The sequence below is a fragment of the Varroa jacobsoni genome, unplaced genomic scaffold, assembly GCF_002532875.2.
Source record: "Varroa jacobsoni isolate VJ856 unplaced genomic scaffold, vjacob_1.0 scaffold_602, whole genome shotgun sequence".
NCBI lineage: Eukaryota > Metazoa > Arthropoda > Arachnida > Mesostigmata > Varroidae > Varroa > Varroa jacobsoni.
The window spans coordinates 35,468-59,916 of record NW_019213504.1 but is presented as its reverse complement, the minus strand read 5'-3'; the positions used below and the strand labels follow the sequence as shown (position 1 = coordinate 59,916).

Below are 24,449 nucleotides of genomic sequence, written 5' to 3'. Positions count from 1 at the left end.
CCACAACCGAGAGAAGAAAACGACAGAAGAACAGAGGTCACAAAATAAGAGAGGTTCTAATTCCACGTTCTCTCAGTCGATAGATTCAACGTTGAGCAAATGATCACTGAATGTGTTCGGCTAGTAGTTGATTAAGCGATAATCTTAAGGATACACCCTGAAAGGAACACTGATCACTTATATATTGTAACAGATCCTTCATATTTCATTGATGGACGTTAACTACATATAATCTATAAGTACATACATACATAAGCGTTGCCGTGATGAATTAATGATGACAGACAAAACAGAGTTCCAAAAGAAGAGGTAGCACACATAAACGAACGTTACGTAAACAAAAAGCACGCTAATAAGTAACTAATTAATAATTACACACATCTATATGCAGCTTGGCCGTTTGTTGCCACGATCTTGACCGCTGTAACCCAGACCACGCAAATGATTGACGATCCGCAGACGAATCAACAGAGATGAATTAAATAGTAAACCAATATAGCAGACGATTATACATAATAACAATAATAATAATAACAACAACAACATTCAAGCAGGTGAACAGGGCGCGAAACGCTTTCTTAGGTATATGAAGATAATAGTGCTTGACTGATCGAAAATAATAAACTGAATCAGACATGCGCTTTGATAGTAAAGTGGTAGAGTGTCCGATGAATGATAAGTTAATGAAATCGTAGGTTGATTAAGCTGACCAATGATAAACTGATTGATTGGTTGATTCATTGTTCGACTGGGCGAGCTGATGATGATGATGACGCCGCCAAAATACGAGCAGGCATGTTATACAACGGTAATCTCATGTCAACAACCGTCACCGTCAATAATTCCGACTTTGTTCGCTGACACTCACTATGAAATATCTCTCTAGAAAGAAAAACCACAGCAGTTGCGTAATCAATATGACAACGTGTGCACATCGGTCCACAGCGTGTCGCCAATAATGATTGATTGATATTGTCAACAGTTGTTGCTACGTCTGCTTGGCAGACGCTTTGATATCGACGGTAATCGGCTATCACTAAGCAATAACAGCAGCAAAACAACAGTAATTAAACACCCGTTTCTGCAGATTAGAAAACCACACAAGATCGAACGCTGCACATTCTTGTCCATGACTACGCTGGCCGATATTTTTTGTTATCGTAGGTTGCAGCTGATTCCGGGGTTACTCCCCTTATGTACTTTATGAAATACGATCGAGCTCTTGAGCCACAGAGAGAGAGAGAGAGAGAGAGAGAGAGAGAAAGAGAGAGAGAGAGAGAGAAAAGAGAGCGAGAGAGAGAGATTTCCTATTATTATAAGTACGATTCACGTATATGTATTATTCTTGCGACGGTATTATTGATGGTAGGACGGAGAGCAAGTGGAAATAAGGGCATAAAGTATATATATATATACACATATATATTATTATTAATGGTGTCTCTTTTGTACCTCGTTCATTCTACAACTTATACTTTGGGAGAGAACGATTGACATTGCGATATATAGCACTATGAAAAGAAGGGTATCGTCCGCACAGCCGGGACCTTCTCGATGTTATTACAATATTCTATCAATATCTATTGATAATAATAAAACAACAACAATAATGTAACGTGTAACAATCTGTAAAAAGAAATCCAGACCGGACGAACTACAAGCCCGAACCAAGTGAGTCAGTACGGGCTCCCTTCGCGTTGCCATGCCGTCAATTACCTCCTACTATGCTATGAAACTATATCAATAATAGTCCGGAAGGCAGAAGATGGAGGCGCGGTGACGTTGTTTGCCGCGGTGTGAAAATTGTTAACGATATAGACAAATATTACTGGTTCAACTAGTACGGAACATATCTCAATCCATTTATAAAAATAAACTATACGTAAATTTTTCCACTGCAACACAATTCTGGGAAAGAAACAAACAAAAAAGTTGACTCTATAGTCTAATAAAATTGGTCGCTTGAACTCTGTTGACCCCATTGTTGACGTTCAAATTGCACAGATTTCATGTTCCACACAGGGAACGAGAGAGTGAGAGAGAGCGAGAGAAAGAGGTAGGAAGCGAGAGAGAGAGAGAGAGATGAGTATTGAGTTGAGAAGTATGTCTGGCCTGGCCAATTTCTGTACTGGCGCCTTTGTCTGAGGACGACGAAAAATATCGGAAACTGCCTCTCGTCGTGAGGATTGAATTTTCCAGATGGTGATATATATATGTATATATATATATCAAAGCCATAGACAAAAAAGATGGGTAGCGCAGGTGCAATGACAACAATGCTAAGATGAAATTTTATAGAAGAAGGATAGAGATTCAGAGAATTTTCCAAAATGTGAGATAAGAGTGAAAGAAGAGGGAATGGGGAAAGTGATATGGACGCAATTAGAAACAGAATACAGATAGATGCGTGACGAATGCGTATCGTTTTTGATTTGTGCTGTTTGTTCGTCGACGTTAACAACAGCAACAACAACAACAACAACAACAACAGCAACAACAACAGCAACAACAACAACAACAACAACAACAACAACAACAACAACAACAACAGCAACAACAACAACAACAACAAGACGCCTCGTCACCGTGTAGCATTTTACTAGTGAGACAATATTCTAATTGCAATTGCATTAATTATTACCACTAATATTTATTAATATTATCACTATTATTACAGATACTGATACTAATACTACTTAGTTGCTATGCCCTCCTGCCGTGAGAACGGCCACTCGCCCTACAACGCAGCCGTGTGCGGCGGGGGAAGCAGCCATGGTGGTGTTCCTGGCACTCTGCTAGGTCAGTTTGAGAAAAGAACAAAGAAAAGACAGTAAAAAAAAAGTAAACAATCAGTCGCCGGTCGCTACCGATAGATAGCCTCAGCATTTTGCCCTCGATCGACCCTAATATTGCCCTACTAGCTGTAGCGAAGGCCGAGGGTAACGTGCACAATAGCGTGTGTGCGAAAAGCGGGCCACTAAATCAAGAAAGAAGTGAGCGCCAGGGATGCCACCGTCGGGAATGGGTCGTTTCGCCTGTTTATTGGTGAAGACCAACGCGCGCAGCAACATACTCCTCGAAACTTCCTATACAGGCTGGAGAAATCTGCCCGGGGTGCATCTTGCCAAAAAAGTAGTGCATCACCAAAAACCACAAACACCGCGGTGATAACAATTACGAGGGTGATGGCGGCGGTGATATTGCTAATGGTAATGACTGTGAGAGAGATGTGAAAGCGGTAGCGATAATAAGAATAATATTCATTAATATATGATGCTATATAGAGGACACATCCACATAATGAGAGGTAAACACGTTTAAGAAGTGGAATACTGGTAATGTAGGGTCACATGAATGAACTAAGACGAAACCGCTTGCCGTCTAACTTGAGTGAATTACGAAGCGTTCCCCATTTTTTTTTTTTGTGCGTGAAGAATCATAAAAAGCCACAGCAGTGTATGGTCACTAAGTTGCTTCTAGAGCTTTTCTATCCGGATGAGCCTTTAAGGTGATCGATGAGCATCTTTTATTAGCCGACATAGCAAAGATGTACGGGCTCACGCGACACCTGGTAACCACTAAAGAAGAAATCTTGTGCTAGCAAACTTTGCTTCGCTGAAGACCCGTAGACGATTTGTCTGAATTGAGGCCGAACATCTTCCTGGTTGCCAGATGTGCCGTTATCAATGCGCTGAGTTGATTAACTGAAGGGGGTCCGAGAGTGACAATTTTCAGAACAGCCATGCGAATGAAGAGACAGTTCGGTTGTGCATTGAAACGTGTAATTATTATGAATATTAAAAAAAAAAAAGAAGTTGTGGTTAAAAAAGAGTAAGATAAAACAGCCTAATAAAAACGTATGAGTGAAATAAAACAAAAAATTAAGGAAAATGAGTGTGGGTGATGACTGTGAACATTATTGTATACAACAATTGCTAAGTACCAATTCCCTACCAATTGCAACTAATGCTAGATTTACTACGAACAGCGCTTATAGTCATTAATATTGTTTCCTGTAGAGTTACATGACGTACCACGACCTGCTATCACGAACAGATCATTTCGAAACTGCTATTACATAAGACATATAAGAGGACGCCTATCTCCTAGTACATGAGTTAGTTTAACTCCGGTGATGATACTAGCTCAATGATGTTAGTAAGACAACAATTACAAGAATGCCGAACAAAAGGCCCTTTTTCCATTGACACACGGACGAGATAACTGAAAAAGCCGATAAATTATAACATCGAAACAGCAGCGGTAGCAGACTAACAACGCGACGAATCCGGGGTGTTTAATATTCCGTGTCGGATCGTATACATTCAACTTAAAATACAACGATTGTGCCAACACCACACGAGTCAAATAGCCACCCCAGCGAACTCAGCCCACCTTGTGCGAGCGGCAGACTGTGGCACCAGCAGCGCTGATCGATGATCCTTCGTGATCGTTCCCTCATCACGGTCACATCTCGAAACAGTGTGATATCATATCAGTATTAGATGTCCATGTCGGTAATATAGGGGACTTCTATGGATGTGTGTGTGTACGTGTGTGTGTGTGTGTGTGTGTGTGTGTGTGTATGAGCGTGTCGTCTTGACGTGCGTCCTTGAGGGAAGCCGAACTAGCGCCACCGAGAGGCATCGAACAGAAAAAGAAATCGTAAAGGGAAAACAAACAGTAAATTCAATAGAATCCTACGCTTGGGCGGACGGAACGGCTCGGCCTATTTGGGGCTACACCAAGTGATCGGAAGTGTCTTCGGGAAAAGAAGTGCTAGGGGGACGTTAAGCCCTTGTCGATTTTATTTAATTGGTCGGCGCTAGGTGGCGCTGTCTGGTGCCGACCGGTGGGGTGGAAGGCGAAGAATTGAGATTGAGGCGTGATCGCGTACAGGACTAGCTCAACATTGTGGGTTTCATGGAAATAATTGACAGCCATTTTGGGTTCTCCAAGACAAAGTGGCTAAGATGGTGATAACGATTATGGCTGTATCAACGATCTGCTCTAGGCTAAATATACAGATAAGTGTATTATTTCTTCAACATGTATAATAGGTTAGTAAAACTCGAAATTTTCATTGATTGACTTGCCCCGTGTGCTACGAACGTGTATGCTTGCATGGATCTGATGCCGCCAAGTCGAGGACGCTGATCTTATTACCAGTTTTTTACAGCTGGCGAAGGCTATACTGATAATGCAGTAACCATATTCGGTGATGATCATTTTCATCATGACTATTTTTACTGACGATATCCAGATGAACCTAGTCGTAAGCAATACGCTAGCAGCGGTTTCCAATATAAACAGCAAGAGCCTTCATTACTACAGACATACAGGCAACAACAACAACAACAACACTGAATATTCAGTATCATGACAGACGAGACAATTTCATCATCAGCAAAAAGAAATCTCCTAAAATGATTTGTGTGCGAACTTTTTCTAAGGCGATATGGTACCTCCCACGTTGTGGAGGCATCCATCGTACGATCGTTCGTCCAGATGACGGCGATTACTGCCTTAAGGCAGGCTCACTCATCGTTTGTGGGGACGCTGAAAGCGAACTCACTCCATCCACATCTCTCAGGGTCTAGCAACAGAGTTTCACATCCGTAACTGCTATAGGGGACACGTCAGCGTTTTGACAGCCGTCTTTGCCAAGTCGCTACTACTCCGCCATATGTACTAATGCCGCTACAATCAATAGTAGATCTATTTCAACGCAATGTTCAATTCGGTAAAAATTGTTAGCCGATTTTACTGTGGCAAGGTCTACACGGATACCTGACGTGGTTGCCCATTACCAGCCTCATCTAAGACATCTACAAAGCGCGCTGCATCGTATACACATTACATTCTAACACTAAGAAAAGACACAATCGATTATTTCACTACTTCGGTAGATACGATTTACGCATACTAACAACTCTACTAGGGATATATACATGATACGTCTATAGATACGATATCATTGACATGATGTGCCCGTGCGTTAAAGGTCCACATCTCGACGGACGCTACCAATGAATTAACCGAAGATCCTCAAAAAGGAAGCCATGCACAGGAACATCATAAAGATGTAGAAATCACAATAGAAGCCGGAGGCGTCATCATAATAAAACGACACACGTAGGAAATGTAACATATAACATGTAAAATATCCAGGAAACTGCGCTCCTGCAATTACCATAGAACTGCGGTAGTACTGCTAGCGCGCACTCCGAATCGCACACCTCGAACCGTCCCGTTGTATCCTCAAGTATCTAATGTAACAATCAGTATCTTTGAAGACTCTATATTGTCGGACACGTTTACCTACTCCATTTTCTATCCGATACAATAACGGTAACGCCGGATAGGTGCAACTTAATCCTAATACGAGAACGATCTGTCATCAAGAACATAATGCGTAACGTAATGAAAAGACATTAATAATAAGTATCTCCTAGAGGTTGAGGTTAATAGTGATTAGTAATGGCACAAATGTTGTAGAAGGTTCATAGAACGTCTGTTTCGATGGTGTTGAATACGCATAACGACTGCCACGAGAGACGGTGTTCGACCACCGTTTCCAAAACCCCGAACCCCCGTCACAAATGAACGCACTCATATACTATAGGGATTCTACAGATGTGTTCTTCTACAGGGATTGGAACAGACCATGTGTCAATTTTGAAGACTCGGAAGGGAGGCTGTAGCGGAAAAGGACAAATTCAAAGAAAAGTAGAACGGACACAAATCAATTGGACTGCGATACGAATGCAATGTAGGTATCAACCGGTGTGCGCGATGAGGACGAGCACAGGAAGAATCTTGATCAGGATCAAAAAGGCCTAAATTCGAAAAGAAATAACTGTGACTAAAAACAGCACAATAGAATAAGAGACAGAATTTGTCCGATTAGAAAGAACTACTTGCGCATATTATAGTGCTGGTTATAATACTTCCATTGCTGTTATAATAACGAAAATAAAATGGCAAATAATATAGAAACAAAGAAATAAAAATAATATTAACAATGGAAATGAGCCTGAATTAAGAACCCACAATTTTCCAACTGAGGAAGTCATCCACACTATGTGATTTTGGGCTGATGCAGACCCCTGGGGACCCAGCCGACGTTTGCTGGGCGTACATGATTCGTCAGTAACCGAGATGACTGCAGACACAGAAAATGGTCTCGACAACCTCATCTCAAAAACGCATTAGCCCCTTAACCGACATACCCGCTTATACTGATGTATACGCCCGTATATCAGGGCTCTATGCTTCATTCAGCTCTGATCTGATTTTCGTCGAGGTTCAATTCGATGCACGATAATTGATTGGCAAATAACATTCGCCTAATGACCATTTTTTGCCTATCAGGCTCAAGCCTATTCGTTTACCCGTCGTCCATACGAGCGTGCTAAAGTGTAGTCGAGCTTGGGTCCCTGTCAAAAGTCAGCCCCGTGCGTCGCTTTGGACAGCGGCCACAAGAGAACGCCCCTCTCGCAGCCGTTTGCCTTGTCAAAGCGGCTCTCAAATTTGTAGTTTTATCAGACCTCGTAGTTAGGTAGTCAACAGAGAACAGTAAACGAAGAAAGAAAACTCCAGAGGGAAAGGACGAACGAAAGGAGAAAGAGTTGATGGTATAAATACTAGTGATAATAATACTCATAATAATAATACTCATAATAATAATAATAATAGTATTGATAAATAAGAATGTTTCACGAACGAAATGAGACGTTGGTCGTTGCCGATAATGTGTGCTTGAGATGCCCATGGCCAGGGCCAGCAATTGCCCCTCGCATAATAATGATCACCAAATCGAAAAACTAAAATGGCCGCACGGCCACCCGTAAGCGTGAGTGTTTGTTGAAAACGACACATGATCATAATAGACACTCGATATATCTCGTGACCTGGAACGACTGACGGAACGTTCGTTGATGCTGCACACTAAATGGCATACGAAGAATGAAGCGGACTGGAGAGAGCAAAAAAAGGTGTGGGCTGATGACAACATTCAAAGGATAACATGTTGTTTACTTCGACCAAAATACACGCCGAACGCGGGAGCATGTTGACATATAACGAGCACTGAGTGACCATGGTGACGCCGATGATGATCGACGGGTGAAGTGGTATTCTAGTAAGTGCTGGATTAAGCAATACGTGCGACCGACAAGAAACGGAGCGGATGACGACGTTATTGATAATGCACACGGATAAAAACGCGACCCGTCATGTATAAATTATACACAGCCGTGTGGAAAAACCCATTATATATACGTATATATATAACGGGCGTAAGGGTCAAGTGAGTATATCAATATTCAAACAATAGATATCTTTGAATGAAGAACAAGCTACCGAAGAACACACGCATGAAATTTGTGCTACGGTCCTGCCAGCGACATCAGTTTGCCGGTCCGCTCTTCGCATTAATACCGTCTACGTTACCGACGCCCTCGTCGGTGCGATTTTGACGACAATTACGCATTGTAACAATAAAAGCAGACGAAATGTTCTGTGTGGGCGTATGTGCGCAAGGCACAGTGGGGTCAACAGAAATAACCAGCTAATTTACGCGAATGTTACACGTATAGTCGGAATTGCGAAAAGAGAAATACTGAAAATGGGCATAATCGTTATATATAACTGGCAAATAAGAGTCGAATGTGCATGCAGTCAAACATACAGTGAAGCGCTCATAACATAATAAGATTAATGCTAAACAGGGCACGCGAATGTAGTGAGCAGGTCAAGGTCGGGAAAAAATAGAAAGAAAAAGTTAAGTACATTCGTGAACGAGACGGCCTGATGAGATGTGTATGATCTCAGCATTTGTTAATAAAGCAAACAACAACAAACCTTACATACATGCATACGTATATATGTATCGAAATTTGCGCGAGATGAATGGGGAAAGGGATGGTTGCAAGTTAACTCTCAACGACGACGACAACAACAAGAAGGTTCCGGCATGGCCTTAGGACACAGGTGCACCTGTAAGAACTCTAATAACTGCCAAGCAAACCTGTTCTCTCCCTCTATACGATCGATATATTAAGATAATGATTATGGTTCTTACTTATGTTAGAACATAAGTATTATATTATATATATGTATTCTTGACTTGGCCGATGTGTAAGTGATCGATTATGATGATACTAAATAACAATTATGAACAGTATGTATATGGGAGCCCCGTTGTGCCACATAGAGTGTGGCACAACTTTTTAGTAAATACTACCCATAATAATTCCGAAGATAAAATACAAAAGGGCAATTATAGTAAGATAATTTTGGTCGTTATGTTGATCTTGCTAACGTATTTTGCAGAAATAACAATAAAATCATTACTGCTTCAGCGAGAAGAAAGGGCAATGACAACCTCACATTTTGTCATACTATGAATATATTAACTATGTTATTATAATAAGTAAACTTGTGAAGGAGTAGCATTTTTCCAACTATTGTCTGGTGGTAATAATTACAAAAATGGTCACAAGGTTAAGTTTTCGTAGGACCATTGAAGCGGGCGGAAATAACAGTAGGAAAAACGTTCATTCGTTAATTAACACAAATGGATTCTTCCTATGAAGATTGTTATTGTAATTATTCCAGTTTACAGACTTTTCTGGCGCATTTCTTTAAACTCTCGATTTCTCATTATAATAAACTATTAACAGTGAATGTTACTGTAAGATTCTTAAGGAATGACATGGAAATGGACACGGATAGCAGTTCAAGAACACGGGATGGGGCAAGAGGGGGCAAAGGGGAGATATCGCGAAACGGAGCCGATACCTGGCGTATTTCGTGTGCGTGTGCTGACAGGTAACAAACATGCTAATAAGGATGAAAAAGTAGACATGAACGATTGACAACACGAAGGATCAAGAAGCCATGCGAAAAGCTTAACATTCAACAAGAGCGTATGTAGGGCCACAAGGACGACGTGACAAAAAGGACACAGAAAATGTGACTGACGGTGATCATTATTATTATTTTCACTATATATATACATATACATATAAGACAAACATCACCACGTGCAGCATTCACAACAACAGGACGTTTAATTTGATTCATATTTTCTTGGATCTTGTAGACTATTATTAAATATAGTAATACGACTATATATATATATATATATATATATATATTACTCTTAACGACGACCAGTTCAATACCTAACTGTATTTAATAACTGAGTAGCCGTGTTTATAAAAATGCTGATAATAATAATAACAATACCAGGATGAAAGCAGACGACGACGACGACGAAACGAAAATACAATGACAAATAAAGGTAATAATGACACCAACACCAATGATAGCAAATCAAAAGGGAAAGAATATGAAGCAGACACCGTGTTCATGAACAACAACAATAATATTACTAATAATAATAATAATAATAATAATAATAATAATAATAATAATAATAATAATAATAACAATACTAATTACGACAGCACATGAAGGCAAACAAGTAGGCGCAAAAAATCGATTTGATCATTTTAATCTGCCTTGAACGGCAGAGCAGACGAAACAGAAGCAAAAAAAAAAGCTACCAATAGCACCATGATTGAAAAAAGTAGAACATGTAACACGAATAAGAATAATAACGAAAATAGGTGATGACGCGAATGAGAGAGGGCAAGAGGACGAAAGAAAGAAAGAAACAAACAAAGAACATTTGAACGCAAAAAAGACTGAAACAAGTTGTCTATGACAACTCAATAACGCTGCTGATGGTGATGGTGATGATGATGATGATGATGATGATGGTGGTGGTGGTGATGACGACGATGATGATGATGAGATATAATGTCGATGATTGAGATAAAGAAATCTATGACCACTGATGGTGAAACGTTCGCAATTAAAAACCAATGATTATTATAACGATGATGATGACGACGACGATGATGATGATGACGATGATGATGACAACAAATAAAGCTTTGGAGCAATCTCTTACAAAAACAAATTGACGTTATGTTTTTCTTTTAGAAAGCAATGTTTTTAGGGGGTCAGAAAATGGGGCTTGATTTATCGCGTTTCGCGCGAAAATTCAAGGTTGTCCGGGTTCGAGCCGGACTGTGAACGCAACTCGTAGCGCTAAGTCAAGTCTAAGAAGCAGACTGATACAAACCTTAACGCGGCTTAGAAAGTAGAACTCGAAAGCTTTCCTTGGATGTTTTATAGGCAGGTGAAATAACCGGTCCTAGGTATTAGGTAACAGAATGGAAGTTGAGTACGTTTGTGAAGAAGATGTCGATTATATGTTCGGGTGAACAGTTTATTTGGGATAGTTTATTTACATACATTTTAATTACCCTATAACCCTATTCTTATTGATTACGTTCATTGGTAATGAGTAAGGCAAGCTCATGGAATAGGTTTCTAATCAACAACGGCCTGATTCACATGCACGATTTTCATGTAATAATAAAACAGATTGTGAAGTTACATCGTTGTTATCACTATCGTTAAATTCAATGGATTAATAATATTTTGATACCTCTCTATTTCCTATATTCTGCTGACTTTTCTACGTAAGCGTATCTATTAAATTTGCTGTATGTCCTCTATACCTTCTCTATGTATCTATAACATGCACATAAAAACACGGATTTCTTACTGAAGATATTGTAATTGTATTATTGGCTTTATCAATATTATATCTGTAGTATTTGTTTTTGCCAACTCTTAAGTAAGCGGTAGATCTATTCCATTAGAGTTTCCTCTGCCCACCCGCTTGGGTCGACAGCTAGGATATTATGTATTATTTCGTCTCGATACATTTCAAAGCACCTTACAGATTGGTGCGCTATTTTATTAGACTGGCTAAAAACTAAGCTAGAGCACGATTCCAATATGCCGCAACATTATGCTCCCTGTCGATCTGTTGTTTCTCAGATTTTAACGTCATCCATGAAGATTCTCTGTCTTCCGCTGAGCTCGATCCGTTTTGCCTCCTCGGATCTGTACGAAGGTATTAGGCATTTTACCGACCTTCTAAAAGGGCCTTTGTTGGTAAAAGGGCAGGTGTATAAGCATCCGAGACAAACTGACAAACAAGACTTTTTTTTTGTGAAGTAACGACGATTAAGGACCTCAGATAGGCGTGGTCAATTGCACGGCCACTCGGTTCGGCCAGAAAAAGACTGTTAGACTTGTATCGAGAAAATTAGTACATATAATAGTTAAGGTGAACTTGGCGGTAGACTACATCTTTTAGCGTTATTTGAGGAGAACCAAGAAGTAGGTATGCGGTCAGAGAACAGATCGGTAAACTGGCGATGTTTTGATGATCCTCTAGTCGTAAACTACCTGCTTCGTGAGCTACACAGTAACTGTTTGTTCATCCTATATTGTCATTATGACTAATACGACCAGATGTTACCAACGTAAGTATTTATCTTTTTTTTTTTTTTTTTTACTGTACTATAATTTTTTTCTGCCATTGTCGTTCTCCATACAGGTCATCCGGATGTGAGATCTGTAATCAACGAAGGTATTCCATTGATGATAGGTAGTTCCTATCTTCTATACCCCATGAATGTTTCCTCCTGTGCTTACCCCCTGCATTCTTTCTTTCAGTTTGACTCATCATTTTTATGCGTTCTATATCTTAGTCTCGTCATTTCTTTACAATGCATTTTACGATAATTATCCTGCTCCATACTACTCGAACACAGGACAGGGGTTTGTTAAGGTACGCAGTAAATGGTTGGTCCAGCCGCTGGATATGCTATTGCTGTCTGTTTATAATTACCCCCCTTTTACCTTTTGCTCTTTAGTCCCCCCATCCCCCGGCGTTTTTTCAATTGACGATGGTTACAAAAATATTCCTGAAAGCATTTTCGTTCCCCAACCCCTCTTGCCTCGTGCGACGCCCGTGTCTTCTGTCTCTCTGTCTTCCCCTGCCGTTTAGCAAAAACGGTCATATATCCGTAAATGTCGCAGAAGCAATAGTTGTAAGTACTTTTCTGGTGTTTTTTTTATGGCCTGTTCAGCGAAAGCGATACAGGATCGAGGGCACCATAACTCGATTTAATCTGCGATGAGTATCGATTATAGGTCGACTTACGCATGTTCTCTATTAATAAGAATGTTATATTGCTATAATAATTATATATTCGTTAGCTAGATTGAATATAGTGCAACTATATAAAATCCCTCGATCGGCCGAGCTCTTGCAGTGTCCCTTATAGGCGCACAGAATGGCTCTTTGATCCAGTGGTGAGATTTGGAAACGAAATGAATATGATAAATTGTGTGAGGATCATGGCAGTTACATGGTCAAAGTGATCCCACTTTGATCCATGCCACAATTTGGGAAACTTTCCAGATATGAATAGCTTTGATTGTGAAAGGTCGTCAAGTTAGGATGAAATAGCAGATTTAACTTCGATTATGCGAGTCATTGTGTGTGTATCAGTAATAAAACTGCTGAAGTAAAAGCGCTGGATGAATATACATACGCCAAAATTGTACTTCATCTGAACTATCGTTTTGACGCTTCTCATCATTATGTTTCAGCCTCCGCTTTGTTTGCTCGTATTTGTCCCTCTATGGGCACTCAGTTGCATTGGTCATCTCGCTTGCGTTATGTCACGTAATGAATAGTATTATCAGTAATATATTATTATTGTTATCGTAGATGCTACTACAGCTGTGAAGTTTCCTTTTGCTTCCTTCGCCAGAAGCGGAGTTGCTTCGTCATGATGCTCGCCCTGTCTTTCATATGTGGGATAAGGTCTACCGTTAGTGGAGGCCCATGTGCCCCTTCGTTTTAGAGAGGTTAAAAAAATCGCTGTTTTATCGTCTGAACATCGATTGTCAGTTAACAAAGTATATCGTCTTCATCTAACCTAGGGATAATTAGAGCGGGCGATCCTTTCTCTCGTGTTTATTTTGCTTCTCCGAATTAGTTTGTTTTTCTGATGAGAAAAAAGCAGGATTGTCATTTTTGTTGCACAATTAACACGGATGCGTTCGTCCGTTTGTCTTCAACACTTCTACTTGATAATGAAACACTCTATGTAAAATCTCTATGCATCAACAACTGTTATCTAGAGGACCTTGCTCAGCGTTCGAACATCACTCTACCCGAATTTTGTAAATCCATTGCTTAGCAGTAGCTTTTTTGCTGGAAAAGCTATTGAGTATGACGGCAACCTTGAAATCTAGCCGAATTGCCTCACAAAGAAAGGCACACATCTCCATACATATGTGTTCAAAACCAACCAAATTCAACACTTTTCTATATTTGGGTTTTGTTATTTCTTAGCTGGCTTTTGGGCGCGTCGTTCGCAATCAGTTAGTCCGATTAACAGAACAGAGCGTCAAGGAAAATGTATGTGAAAAGTGGCCTAGCAGGGTTACACTAATTAGGAAAGCCACCCTTGCAGTTGATCGATTGCACCGAAACCATTAACCGATACAGCCTTCTTTTCAGTTGTTGGAATATTTTCACCATTTTCATCTCAAGTGACATTTCCAAAACCCTTCCCTCATACTCCCATCGCAAAATCTTGCTGGAATTGTATTTTGATTAGGCACGCTACATTAGTACTTCAATCATTGACAGTTAGCTTTTATAGTTTATACCCAGCTCGTCCTACATCCTTGAATTTGACGTGCAATTCATGTCACTATGTTAAAGATCCAATCAAAAACAACTGCGCAAAAAAAAAACGCGATCTACCGGTGTTGCGCTAGCATCGATGATCTATCTATTTATCTGTAAGCTATCGAACCATCAGTGATTCACTTCTGTGTTATAATGAGTACATTTCTGGCTTAAGATACCACATCGGCGTGTTACTGTGACCCGCAATAAATTTAATTACGCGTAGGAGTTTTATTCCAACCAGTGTGTGTGTATTACAGCGTATACGTTTAGTGCTCCAAAAGGATACCCGTGTTCGTATTTTTTCCATATCCAACTACCCGCGCCTATACCGTCGTAAGGGCAAAACATAGTTGAAGCATACAACAAGTCATCAACGACTGTAGAAAATCGTTTGGCTACGATCTATTTTTACAGTAGCAATTACGGAAAAAGGTTAAGGTATCAGTAATAAAAGCTAGTACACGTTTTTTGTCCACGATTTTAGCAAAGACAAAAAAAAACGAAACAAACAAGACAAATCGCTGCGCTATGCCGGGTATTGCCGAAAGTTTGAACCTTAATGACAATATCCTACTGGCCCAATACGAAACTAACCGATGTCAAGATCTGATGGAAGACAATTGACATCTTCATCATTGGCAGGTGTATATTAAAGACAGGGTCGATTCGAAAAGTCGACTCGACTAGAACTCTTTCCCCTCAAGATTCTTCTATGTCACTAATGTACGTTATAAGTGCTAAGCTCGCGCACACGTCTGTGGAAGACCTGGTCGACATCTATAACTACAATTAATAGAATCGGTAATCTTGGACAAGTGTGTTATAAAAAAATTATTATGCGGGCATTATTGGTCATGACCGATAGATGTCTCTGTAAAGCTATATTCGGCAAGTTAATGTTATACAATAGTAAAAATTCTACAAAGCGTTACGGCATTCGCAAACTCAGTTGAGAGGAATCGAATTATCCGCCTCAAAAAAAGTCGTGATCCGAGGTGTCACTGAGGTATCTCGGACTGGGTGACAGTTCTTCAAGGCCGGTTCTATTCCCTCGAACTGGGAGACGCCTCGTCATCACTGGACTTTCTTTGGGGTCCTTCTCGTTTGATGAGTCCTTATCTTTAGCCCCTCGCGGCATCGGAGTCGGCTTCTTCGGTTGCGCTGTCGGCTGATGTTGGGAAAATTGTTGCTGTCGATGGGCTATGCTGTTCGAAAAGCTGTTGTTTGGACTGAGACGAGTCGACTGCAGTATTTTGCCGCAATTGCTGGTCTTGCAGTTCGCACCGCTGTTCTGTCTCTGAAACAGGGGTCGTGGGAGGCTCCTGGCCCGAGGATCGGCAATCGTCACTGAATGTGAACTCCTCCGGGTGGAAGGTGGCGTCTGTGGTATCTGGTGGTAAACGATGGTCGAAAACACAACAACAGACAGAATGAACAAGATCAATACAATATAAGTAAGTCAAAAGGATTTTTCTCGATTCTCTCCGCGGAAGGCATAGGTGGCCTGGATCGGTTAAATTTGATAGAGAGAAAGTGGCGTGTAACGAAGTGACGGGATTTTTTTTGCAGATCTTTTTTGAATCTGTCTCGATAATTGCGATCTTCACAGAATTCCATTGGTGAAGTAACAGTATGCAAGGACAAGTACTGCAGATTTTCTTGGATTGCCGTTTATTGGTAATACTATTTATTTTCATTAGCCGTATTTAATTAGGGTTTAATTGTCGAAAGGAGCATTTGTCTATAGAGTTCGCAAAACATTTCCCATATTTTTCAATGATATTCCGTATACAGGTATTTTGTTTTGCGGAGCAATGATCTTATACGTTATTACGTGAATTTCAAATGATAGATAAAAGTTCATATTGGGAATTAACCAAAAGTTACTATATGCTATCAAATCCTAAGCGTACTTAAGCAGTGAGGCGGTTTTGAGGCACTATTTCCATAAATTCAGCTTCAACACTCAAGCTCGATTTCGTTTACCTCTCATTTCAATATCCATATCTATCGTAACGTTCACTTCTAAAATTGTTAGATATTAGACAAGAAAATACATTTGGGTTTTATATATCCTATATACCTATGGCTTATCTTATCATGCGACTGGAAATTATCGTCATCAGGGCAAGCGTAATTAATTCATTAAAACAATTAAAATATCAAAACCAAATAAAAACTCTGCGGATATCATTTCGTTATAGTTACCACATACGAAGGTTCACCGTTTATTTGTTTGTCGGCTTTTTGTAATTTTCACAAGTGAGCAAGTCTATGTCCTCGCAAAAAAAAAAATATATATATATATTAGTTGTATATATAAATAGAATACTGGTAAACTCACCATAAATAACACATCATCCTGACAGCTATTAAAAGCGTTTTCGCCCTTTTCTAACTTATTCGTTCAAAAGAAAAATGAGATTTTTAGAAAGTTTCGAGTTTTCCTTTTGTACAACTTGACTAACTTTGCTAACTTCCGCTGTTTTCTGCAGTGACTCTAACTTTGCGCCAAAGTAAAGATGAGACGTTTAGCACCGCTAGCCATAGACGTAGCATTATCGACACATTTTTCTCGATATTTTTTTCTATTTTTCATAAAATTTTTTCAGGCATACTATCTGAGTATTGGTTGTTTTTCTGTTTCTGTCTTCAGGCGAACGCCTTCGTTCATGTGCACGTGTCTGTGCGTAAACTTTTTCCCTCTGATTTTTGCCGTCTCCTTCGGCCTGGCCTGCTTCGAATCGCTGTCCTATGGCCCCTGTATAATGTGTTGAGGTACTCACAGGGGCTCTACTGTGGCTTTTGTTTAAAAGTTGGTTACCAAGTTTATTGAACTGATATGAGGCGTCCGTGTTTTTTTTTTTAATTTTTACTTTTACCAATATTTTTTTACTGCGGGATCTAGAACACCGCAAACATAACCGGTGCTTACTGATTTGAAACACCATTGGTCCCTTCCATTTTTCCTTTCTGTACCTCTGAACGTGTTTATGTCGGTATTGTATATATGTAAACATTGGTTATAAAACTTTTCAACATTTCTCACTAATATGTAAGCGACGTACGAGGTATACCCGTTAGTACCTACGCTTCGGCTGAGTCGTATATAGTCGCTTATGCTCCCCCATCACCGTCTACAGTTCCACGAACTCATTCTAAGCATTTCGAGTAAATATTACGCTTCAACTGATTCACAGGTGGAGCGCGGCGTAAACACGCTGCCATTTTCTTAAACTGACTTTTTTTTTGTCTGCTCTAAGCAGTAATATATTTTTTGAGAAGTAACTGTAGAGTTTATACGGCCATCCGTTGATTCATGCAGCCAGCTATAACCATCAAGTAGACGGACACCTTGCACAGATTGTCCTTTGTGCATATTACAGTAACATCAATGTTAGAGACAGCGTGGTTTGGGTGGCTAAATTGCGTCTCTTTCACTGCGTTGCCATGGTAATCATAAGCATGCGGGCCTTCCTGGTTCAAAGCCTGCTCTGGCAAATCGTTACCAAATCCGTTGGAGTAACCGCAGACAGGTCCAACAGCACCCACTTTGGCTAGATTTCTAGTAGGATTTTTTGATGCTATATCCAAAAGGTGATTTTGAGGACTCGTTTGCACAGTAAGAATAAGTAACGCCGTTAAAAAAAAACCCTGTAATTTTGTCTCGGTTTCAACATTGACGTTAAACGTTTACCGTCATATAAATATAAATATATTTTAAATAATTATAATTGGCCAAACAATCCTAACAATAATGACGCCTAACTACTGATTTGCGGCTACACAACCGTTACTGTTACCCAAAAATGGTACTAGCTGTTATCTAGGTAGATATATTACATGTAATGGAAGTACGGTTTTTTTACGTTTTTGTTTTTACTTTTTAAGGGACGGGCAAAAGAAAATTGCCCTTTTGCATGGACCTGTTTTTTTTTATTTCTGTCTTTGAAAATAACTACGTCTCTGTGTTTCGAGTTTTACGTCCAGTATCGCCGTTAGGCATTCCATCAGACGGACGGCTGGCTGGCTCGTAGCCATCACGAAACGTACCGTATGTCTATGCCCTATGGGTTCGTACCTAGACCGCAACGTGTCCCTAACATTAGCACGCAAATACGTTACCCACTAAACTATCACGCGGAGTAATGTCTGCTTGCCGCAAAAAGCGTTTCACTTAAGTTGCTAAAATACTGTCTATTTTGCTTAAAATGCCTTAAAAATAAATTAACGGTTAACGAGTCCGGTCATCAGTCAATGTGGACTTCAGTGTATGTAGTGCTATAACTATCCGCGTCAATGATGAGCGGTTGATTTTTCGATCTTCCATCTCGCATCATAGGCTACAACGATTCTATAAGCATTCTAAGCACCCATGAGTTAATCAAAGACCCTTTCATGTATAGTATGTATTAGATTGGCTTAATTCCGAGGTGTGTGCGCCCTGCTTACACCTCGATGCGTACACTTACATCCTGCGGCGCCGTAGAGTAATATGGTAATTTTTTTTCCCATAATTACCCAGGTCAAATTCAAATTAGTCATTATTAACGCGAAATAAGGTAGAGCAGTCAGGCAGATTCAGATCTGGGAATTTAGATCGGAAAACCTGGAGAGTTTTAGAAATTGTTGTTTACAGTTCCGAGTCATCGTTAAACTGTAGCATTATGGCATGCATTTACCGATAGATGCTCTTTGCAATATTTCCTGCATTTGGTGATGTTGTTAATGATTTGCTTTTTCCTCATCTCTTTATGCTAGTACTTTTTTTTCTAAAATATTCATTTATCTTTTACGTTACATAGATGTTATTAATATATTCGTCTTCGTATGTGTAGCAGACGATATTGCTGTCTGCTCAGAGGAAGCAGATGACATTGCTGCTTGATTTACTATTGCTATTTTTATTGTTATTGTTGTTTCCGTTATTAGCACTGCTGCCGCCGCCGCCGCCGCCGCCGCTGCTGCTACTACTACTAGGCTTGCGATTATTGCTGCTGCTAGAAGTGCTGTTAACTTTGGCGTGGCCTGTTGCCGCCGGAAAGCGTGGTACGTGGTGAAGTCCAGAGAACAGGGGTACCAGGGGTTCCAATTCCCGGGGACTGAATCGAGCCAGTGGGGGCAGAAGGGGAGAGGTGGGCGAGCGGGAAAGACCCACGCTTGGGCCGGACGAGAGGTCGGAAGATTGACGTCCAAGCCGGGCCGGAAATACTCGCTGAAAGGATGCGCCAAACCAATAAGACGAACAAAACAGACACAACAAGCAAACGTACACACAAAAACACGAACAATACACACATATGCATAACAGCATAGAGGATAAAAAAAAATGGCAAATAAATAGAGAGAAAACGACATAACAACAGGCATTACAACCAAAATGAATAAAATTACTGTACTTTCAAGGGTATTAAAAAGAAATAAGGACATTTTCATTGAAAAAAAATAAAGTTTAATATCTATATGTTCAGGACAAACAATTATACTAGCAGTGGTTATATGCCCATCACACCGTACTATGCAAACCTAGTAATGATGATCTTTTGGTCAGTCAACGGAAGCTGTGGAGCTTCAGATTCTGTACGGTTCTTCGAAAATTCGAGCAATAATATAGAAAGAACCGGATTTTCTTTTCTATAACAAAAGCGTATGATTTGAAGCCCGATGCGATCCACTACCTTATCCAATTATGCTTGTCGTAGGTGGGTCGGCTATTTCCATGCGTTTTTAAAATGTAATTATGATTTTTAAGCTCGGATCGAAAATAAAATATTTTCTTAAACTGACAAAGTCCCATATGAGTAATACGGATGCAACAAGATGCCGGTCAGGCAAACGAACTACAAATGGTATAACAGGTGTTTAACATCATTTTCGCATCACATCGGTATGACCTCGTTTAGCTATACTTCACCGTGTCATTGGCTACCTGTAATTTGCATCATGCCATTCCCAAACATACGTTCACATCTAAAGCGCTACTATATAGTTCTTAGATGCTTAGTCAAAATTGTAGCTTTTCTCCAAAAATTTTACCAAATACAGCATCTTAGACTAGGCGAAAATAAAGCTAGCCGAGTGCACATCTTTTTTTTTAGTGATATGTATTAGGTGGGAAAGTAAGTTTCCTATTTGGTAACTTTTGTTTTCCACTTCCATTCACTTATTGTTTATTTCTCACGCGTTGTTCGAAAACGCTTCCTTATTTTATCAGCATACAATAACGGTATTGTGCTGCAAGTGTAATTTCGACTCGAAACACCCTATCAATGACGAATGTTTCAAATGGAAAAAAGGTCGAAACGCTAGTGAAACAGCTTGAGATATTTGTCTTACACACGACGGTAATGATGCTATCGTTAAAAGAACGGTGTAAGAGTGATTTAGCAAGCTTGAAAAAGGGTATCCGGAATTTAGAGGGTGCCCATCCTCTCGCTCTAGCCAACTGTCCACGCTTAATAACGACCGTTCGAAGGCATTTTTAAAGAAGCATGGTCGACAACCAACTTCTGAAGCGGTCTAAAAGATGGCTTTATACAGGAACTTGCAGTGTGGGTACCTCATGAATCCTCTGAATCCAATGAAGCATTATGTATTATATTTATTATAATGTTAAATTGCAATATCTCGGGCGGTGCCGAGCATTACGCAGCCACAAGGACCGATTTCTGTACAGACTTGTCACCGACAATCACAAGAGGTATCTGCATGTCAACATGAACTAGAGACCAGAATTGAAGGCTTTAGAAGAGAAGCGAAGACTTAAGACCTAAGCAGATCTTTATCCAAAAAAAGAATATACTTTGGGTTTAGTGAGATTACGAATGCGAAACTCATTGGTTATCGCTTCCTACGAACCATATTTGGCCAACTGCATTGAGCCAGTCAGGCTATTCAAGAGAAAAGGCCTGACAAACAAGGTCAGGTTATGACAATGCAAGGCCATACAGAGTAAACATCGTCAAAGCTGCCCACTTGAACTCGAGTGAAAGGTTTTGTAACGCTTTCCATACTATCTGAACCTGTATCCTTGCCATTCGATAGCAAATAAAATTAGGAACCGCATATTTGACATTATGAAAATTCGAATGGGTTCTCAACATGAGACCTGAAAATTTCGGGCGAGAAACGAACGAATAAATTGGACAACGGATGGGAAAAGACTGTGGACGATGAGAGAATATATATATATATATATATATGTGGAATAACTTGTAGTTACAGGAATAAAATTTAGTCAAGTTTTCTCTTCAGTAAAAATGTGCCGAAACGTTCCCTTTAACCTAATACGTAAGCCGCTTAACTCACCTTTGACTGGGGAATGGGCAGTTTGCTTTTGGGACTCTTCGGAGCCCGAAGCGAGTTGGATCGCTGGTGCGGGCTCTGGAGGTTGTTCAGTCGACTGAATTGAAGAATGAGTGAGTTCACGGCAAGAAATTATCCGTTTTGATGAACAATCGAATAACATTAGTAATGTAGGCGGAAATGCGACCATGACAACGAATACATGGGAAGAAAAAACGCAAGTGTTAGAACAGAAACGAAACTAAGTTTGATAGGCGCAAGCATTAGAATTGGATCACTAACTTACTTGCAGCTCTTATTTGGCATTAGTGCATTGGCTAAACGAAGCATATTGGAATCGTTTAAGAACTTGTGGCGGAAGGCCCACACAAATCTCTTCCCAAGCTTATGTCAAAAAAGTCACTGCCGTAAAAACTGGTTCATTTTACAAAGGAAACACTTGATTTCATTTTAAATCAATAAATCGATGCACAAACAGATCTCTTTGAATTAGGTTCTAAACTGGGTGATTGTACGATACTAAATAAATTAAATATGCATTTAGGTCTCAAGTATTTTTACAGGGATAAAGTACGACTGTCAATCTCATATGCTACGGGTCAAACACCCTATATATGAGTATATATACAACGCTTGATTATATATAATAGAGTTATTAAAATGATCCTTTGTCTGTCTAACTCCAACAACTCGTATAGGCACACGCAAGTCAAATAATCAGGTACGAAAGGTGCTACTAACTTCAAAGTTATATAGAAGACGTCATAAAATCTACTTTGGAACTGCCCCTATTGGGCATTAAGAAGAAGAATTCGAGAACCGTCGTATAAAGACTGTTTATGCAGTTATCGATGTTTTTTCTTATAGGGGTTCTAAGAACACCCGGGTGATAGATATGCTTCCATAGGGAGCTGCATAAAAGCGGGCGCTCAAACGAACAAAACAGACATTAAGAACGTTATTCGATTTAAACATTGCACCAGTAGTTCTGGTGCAATATTTTGTAAACGTTCTTAATTCATACAGGACAATGAGCTACGAGGATTCTATGTGGAAAACTAAGCACAAACAGCACAATTAACCAAGCATAAGCAGTGACCATAGGGTACGATGAGTTTTAAATCTAGAAAAGCCGAATCAACAATTATCGGCAATAGGGGCAGGGAGCGGCTAAATATCGCGTCTAGCAATCTGAGTAAACGCAAAATCCGACTTTATACAACATAATTTGTCAACCTTCAAAGAACTGCAGATTAAATAATAAACAATTAATGAGTGGACGGACAGTAAGCTCCGAGTAACCGTTGCCAACCCATTTTCTAGCTAACTTATATGGTTAATTCCGAACAATTATTCAAAATGTACGTTTGCTACTTAAGTAAATGTAGTAATAAATTCAAACGAAGTGTGAGTCATGCGTTGCATAATGTGACGGTTGAGTCAGCGGTTACCGGTCCGGCTCTTCCCTCCAAACAATCTACCCATCTAAATAACTGCTTTAAGACAACTTGCTTGCTACCTACATAGCTCTGTTATATGTCATTGGATTGTACCGTGTTGTACCGTGTTCGGACACTAATTATTGCGTCCTAGCGCGAATCTAACACTGCTCCTAGGGTCACGCTGCTTAATTCCGCCCATTGTCAGGGTATCATTGGAATCCTTGGAGGACAACTCCTTTAAAAACAAAAAAGCGTTCTTAACTGGCTTAATTTACGCCTACGCAAAATTCATCGTTTAATGGGCGTCCCTGATGGAGCTTCGTAAACAGCACAAAGCGCAGGTAATTGGTTCAGCAGGCTGGAGCTGTATAATGTGGAAAGAAGGTCGTGAAAGCTATCAGAAAGGCTGGCAGAAAAAAAATGAAGTGCTATGAAAACTCGCACACGATAGGATGGTTGATGAAGGGTGACTGTTGAATAGGCTCTAAATGAGTTGTTTGCTTTGTTGTCTCTGGATGACTGGCCCGTTGACTTGTTACCTCGTCCTCGATACCCGTACTGGGTTCGTTAGAAGAAGGAGATACGTCTGCCGTCAACAGGCAGCTCGCTGGTGTCGAAGAACAGAGGTCAGCGCCATCTGTCCCAACTGGCACCGCGCTAGCACCAAAAGAAAAAGAAGATAGACAATAAAGATGACTGAAGAGATGCGCCCAACATGGAAATCACCAATCAAAATTGACAACATATTCGTTCACCAGCGAAACGACGACGCCAATAATGCAAATTTATACGCGTAGCTAAGTACAGTCAGGCACGGGACGCCAGGTAAGACCATAGGCAGACAGGTAAATTAACTTACTTATTGAAAAGACTCTCAGACAGAAAATGTATTTAGTCTTTTTGTTTATTCATACAATATGCGGATGCAGCTCTTTAACGCCGTCAGACGTGCCGGTCATAATCACGGTCTAAGAAAATAGTTCTATTGACTGTCTAGGGCGACCTGTATCCGTGTAACGAATGTGATGGATTCTTTTGCATCTCCATGTTAAACG

General features: G+C 40.1%; 1 protein-coding gene across 13 annotated transcripts in view; it reads right to left on the bottom strand.

Annotated features, from left to right (window-relative positions):
• The window catches only part of LOC111261858 (uncharacterized), a 73,050-nt gene that overhangs the window by 19,653 nt on the left and 28,948 nt on the right, over window positions 1-24,449 (bottom strand). For 3 of the 13 annotated variants that reach the window (XR_015311703.1, XR_015311706.1, XR_015311709.1), the window contains exons 12-14: window positions 23,839-24,051; window positions 21,956-22,049; window positions 380-16,037 (exon numbers count right to left, since the gene is read on the bottom strand). Coding sequence is in view for 5 of the 13 variants with exons in the window: in XM_086968866.1 (XP_086824992.1) it covers window positions 19,506-19,862; window positions 21,956-22,049; window positions 23,839-24,051 (664 nt within the window). In the remaining 8 variants the exon portion in view is untranslated. Of the gene's footprint in view, window positions 1-247; window positions 16,038-16,835; window positions 19,863-21,955; window positions 22,050-23,838; window positions 24,052-24,449 lie in introns of those variants that run through there. The other 10 variants (XR_015311705.1, XR_015311707.1, XR_015311704.1 and 7 more) reach the window with 8 other exon arrangements.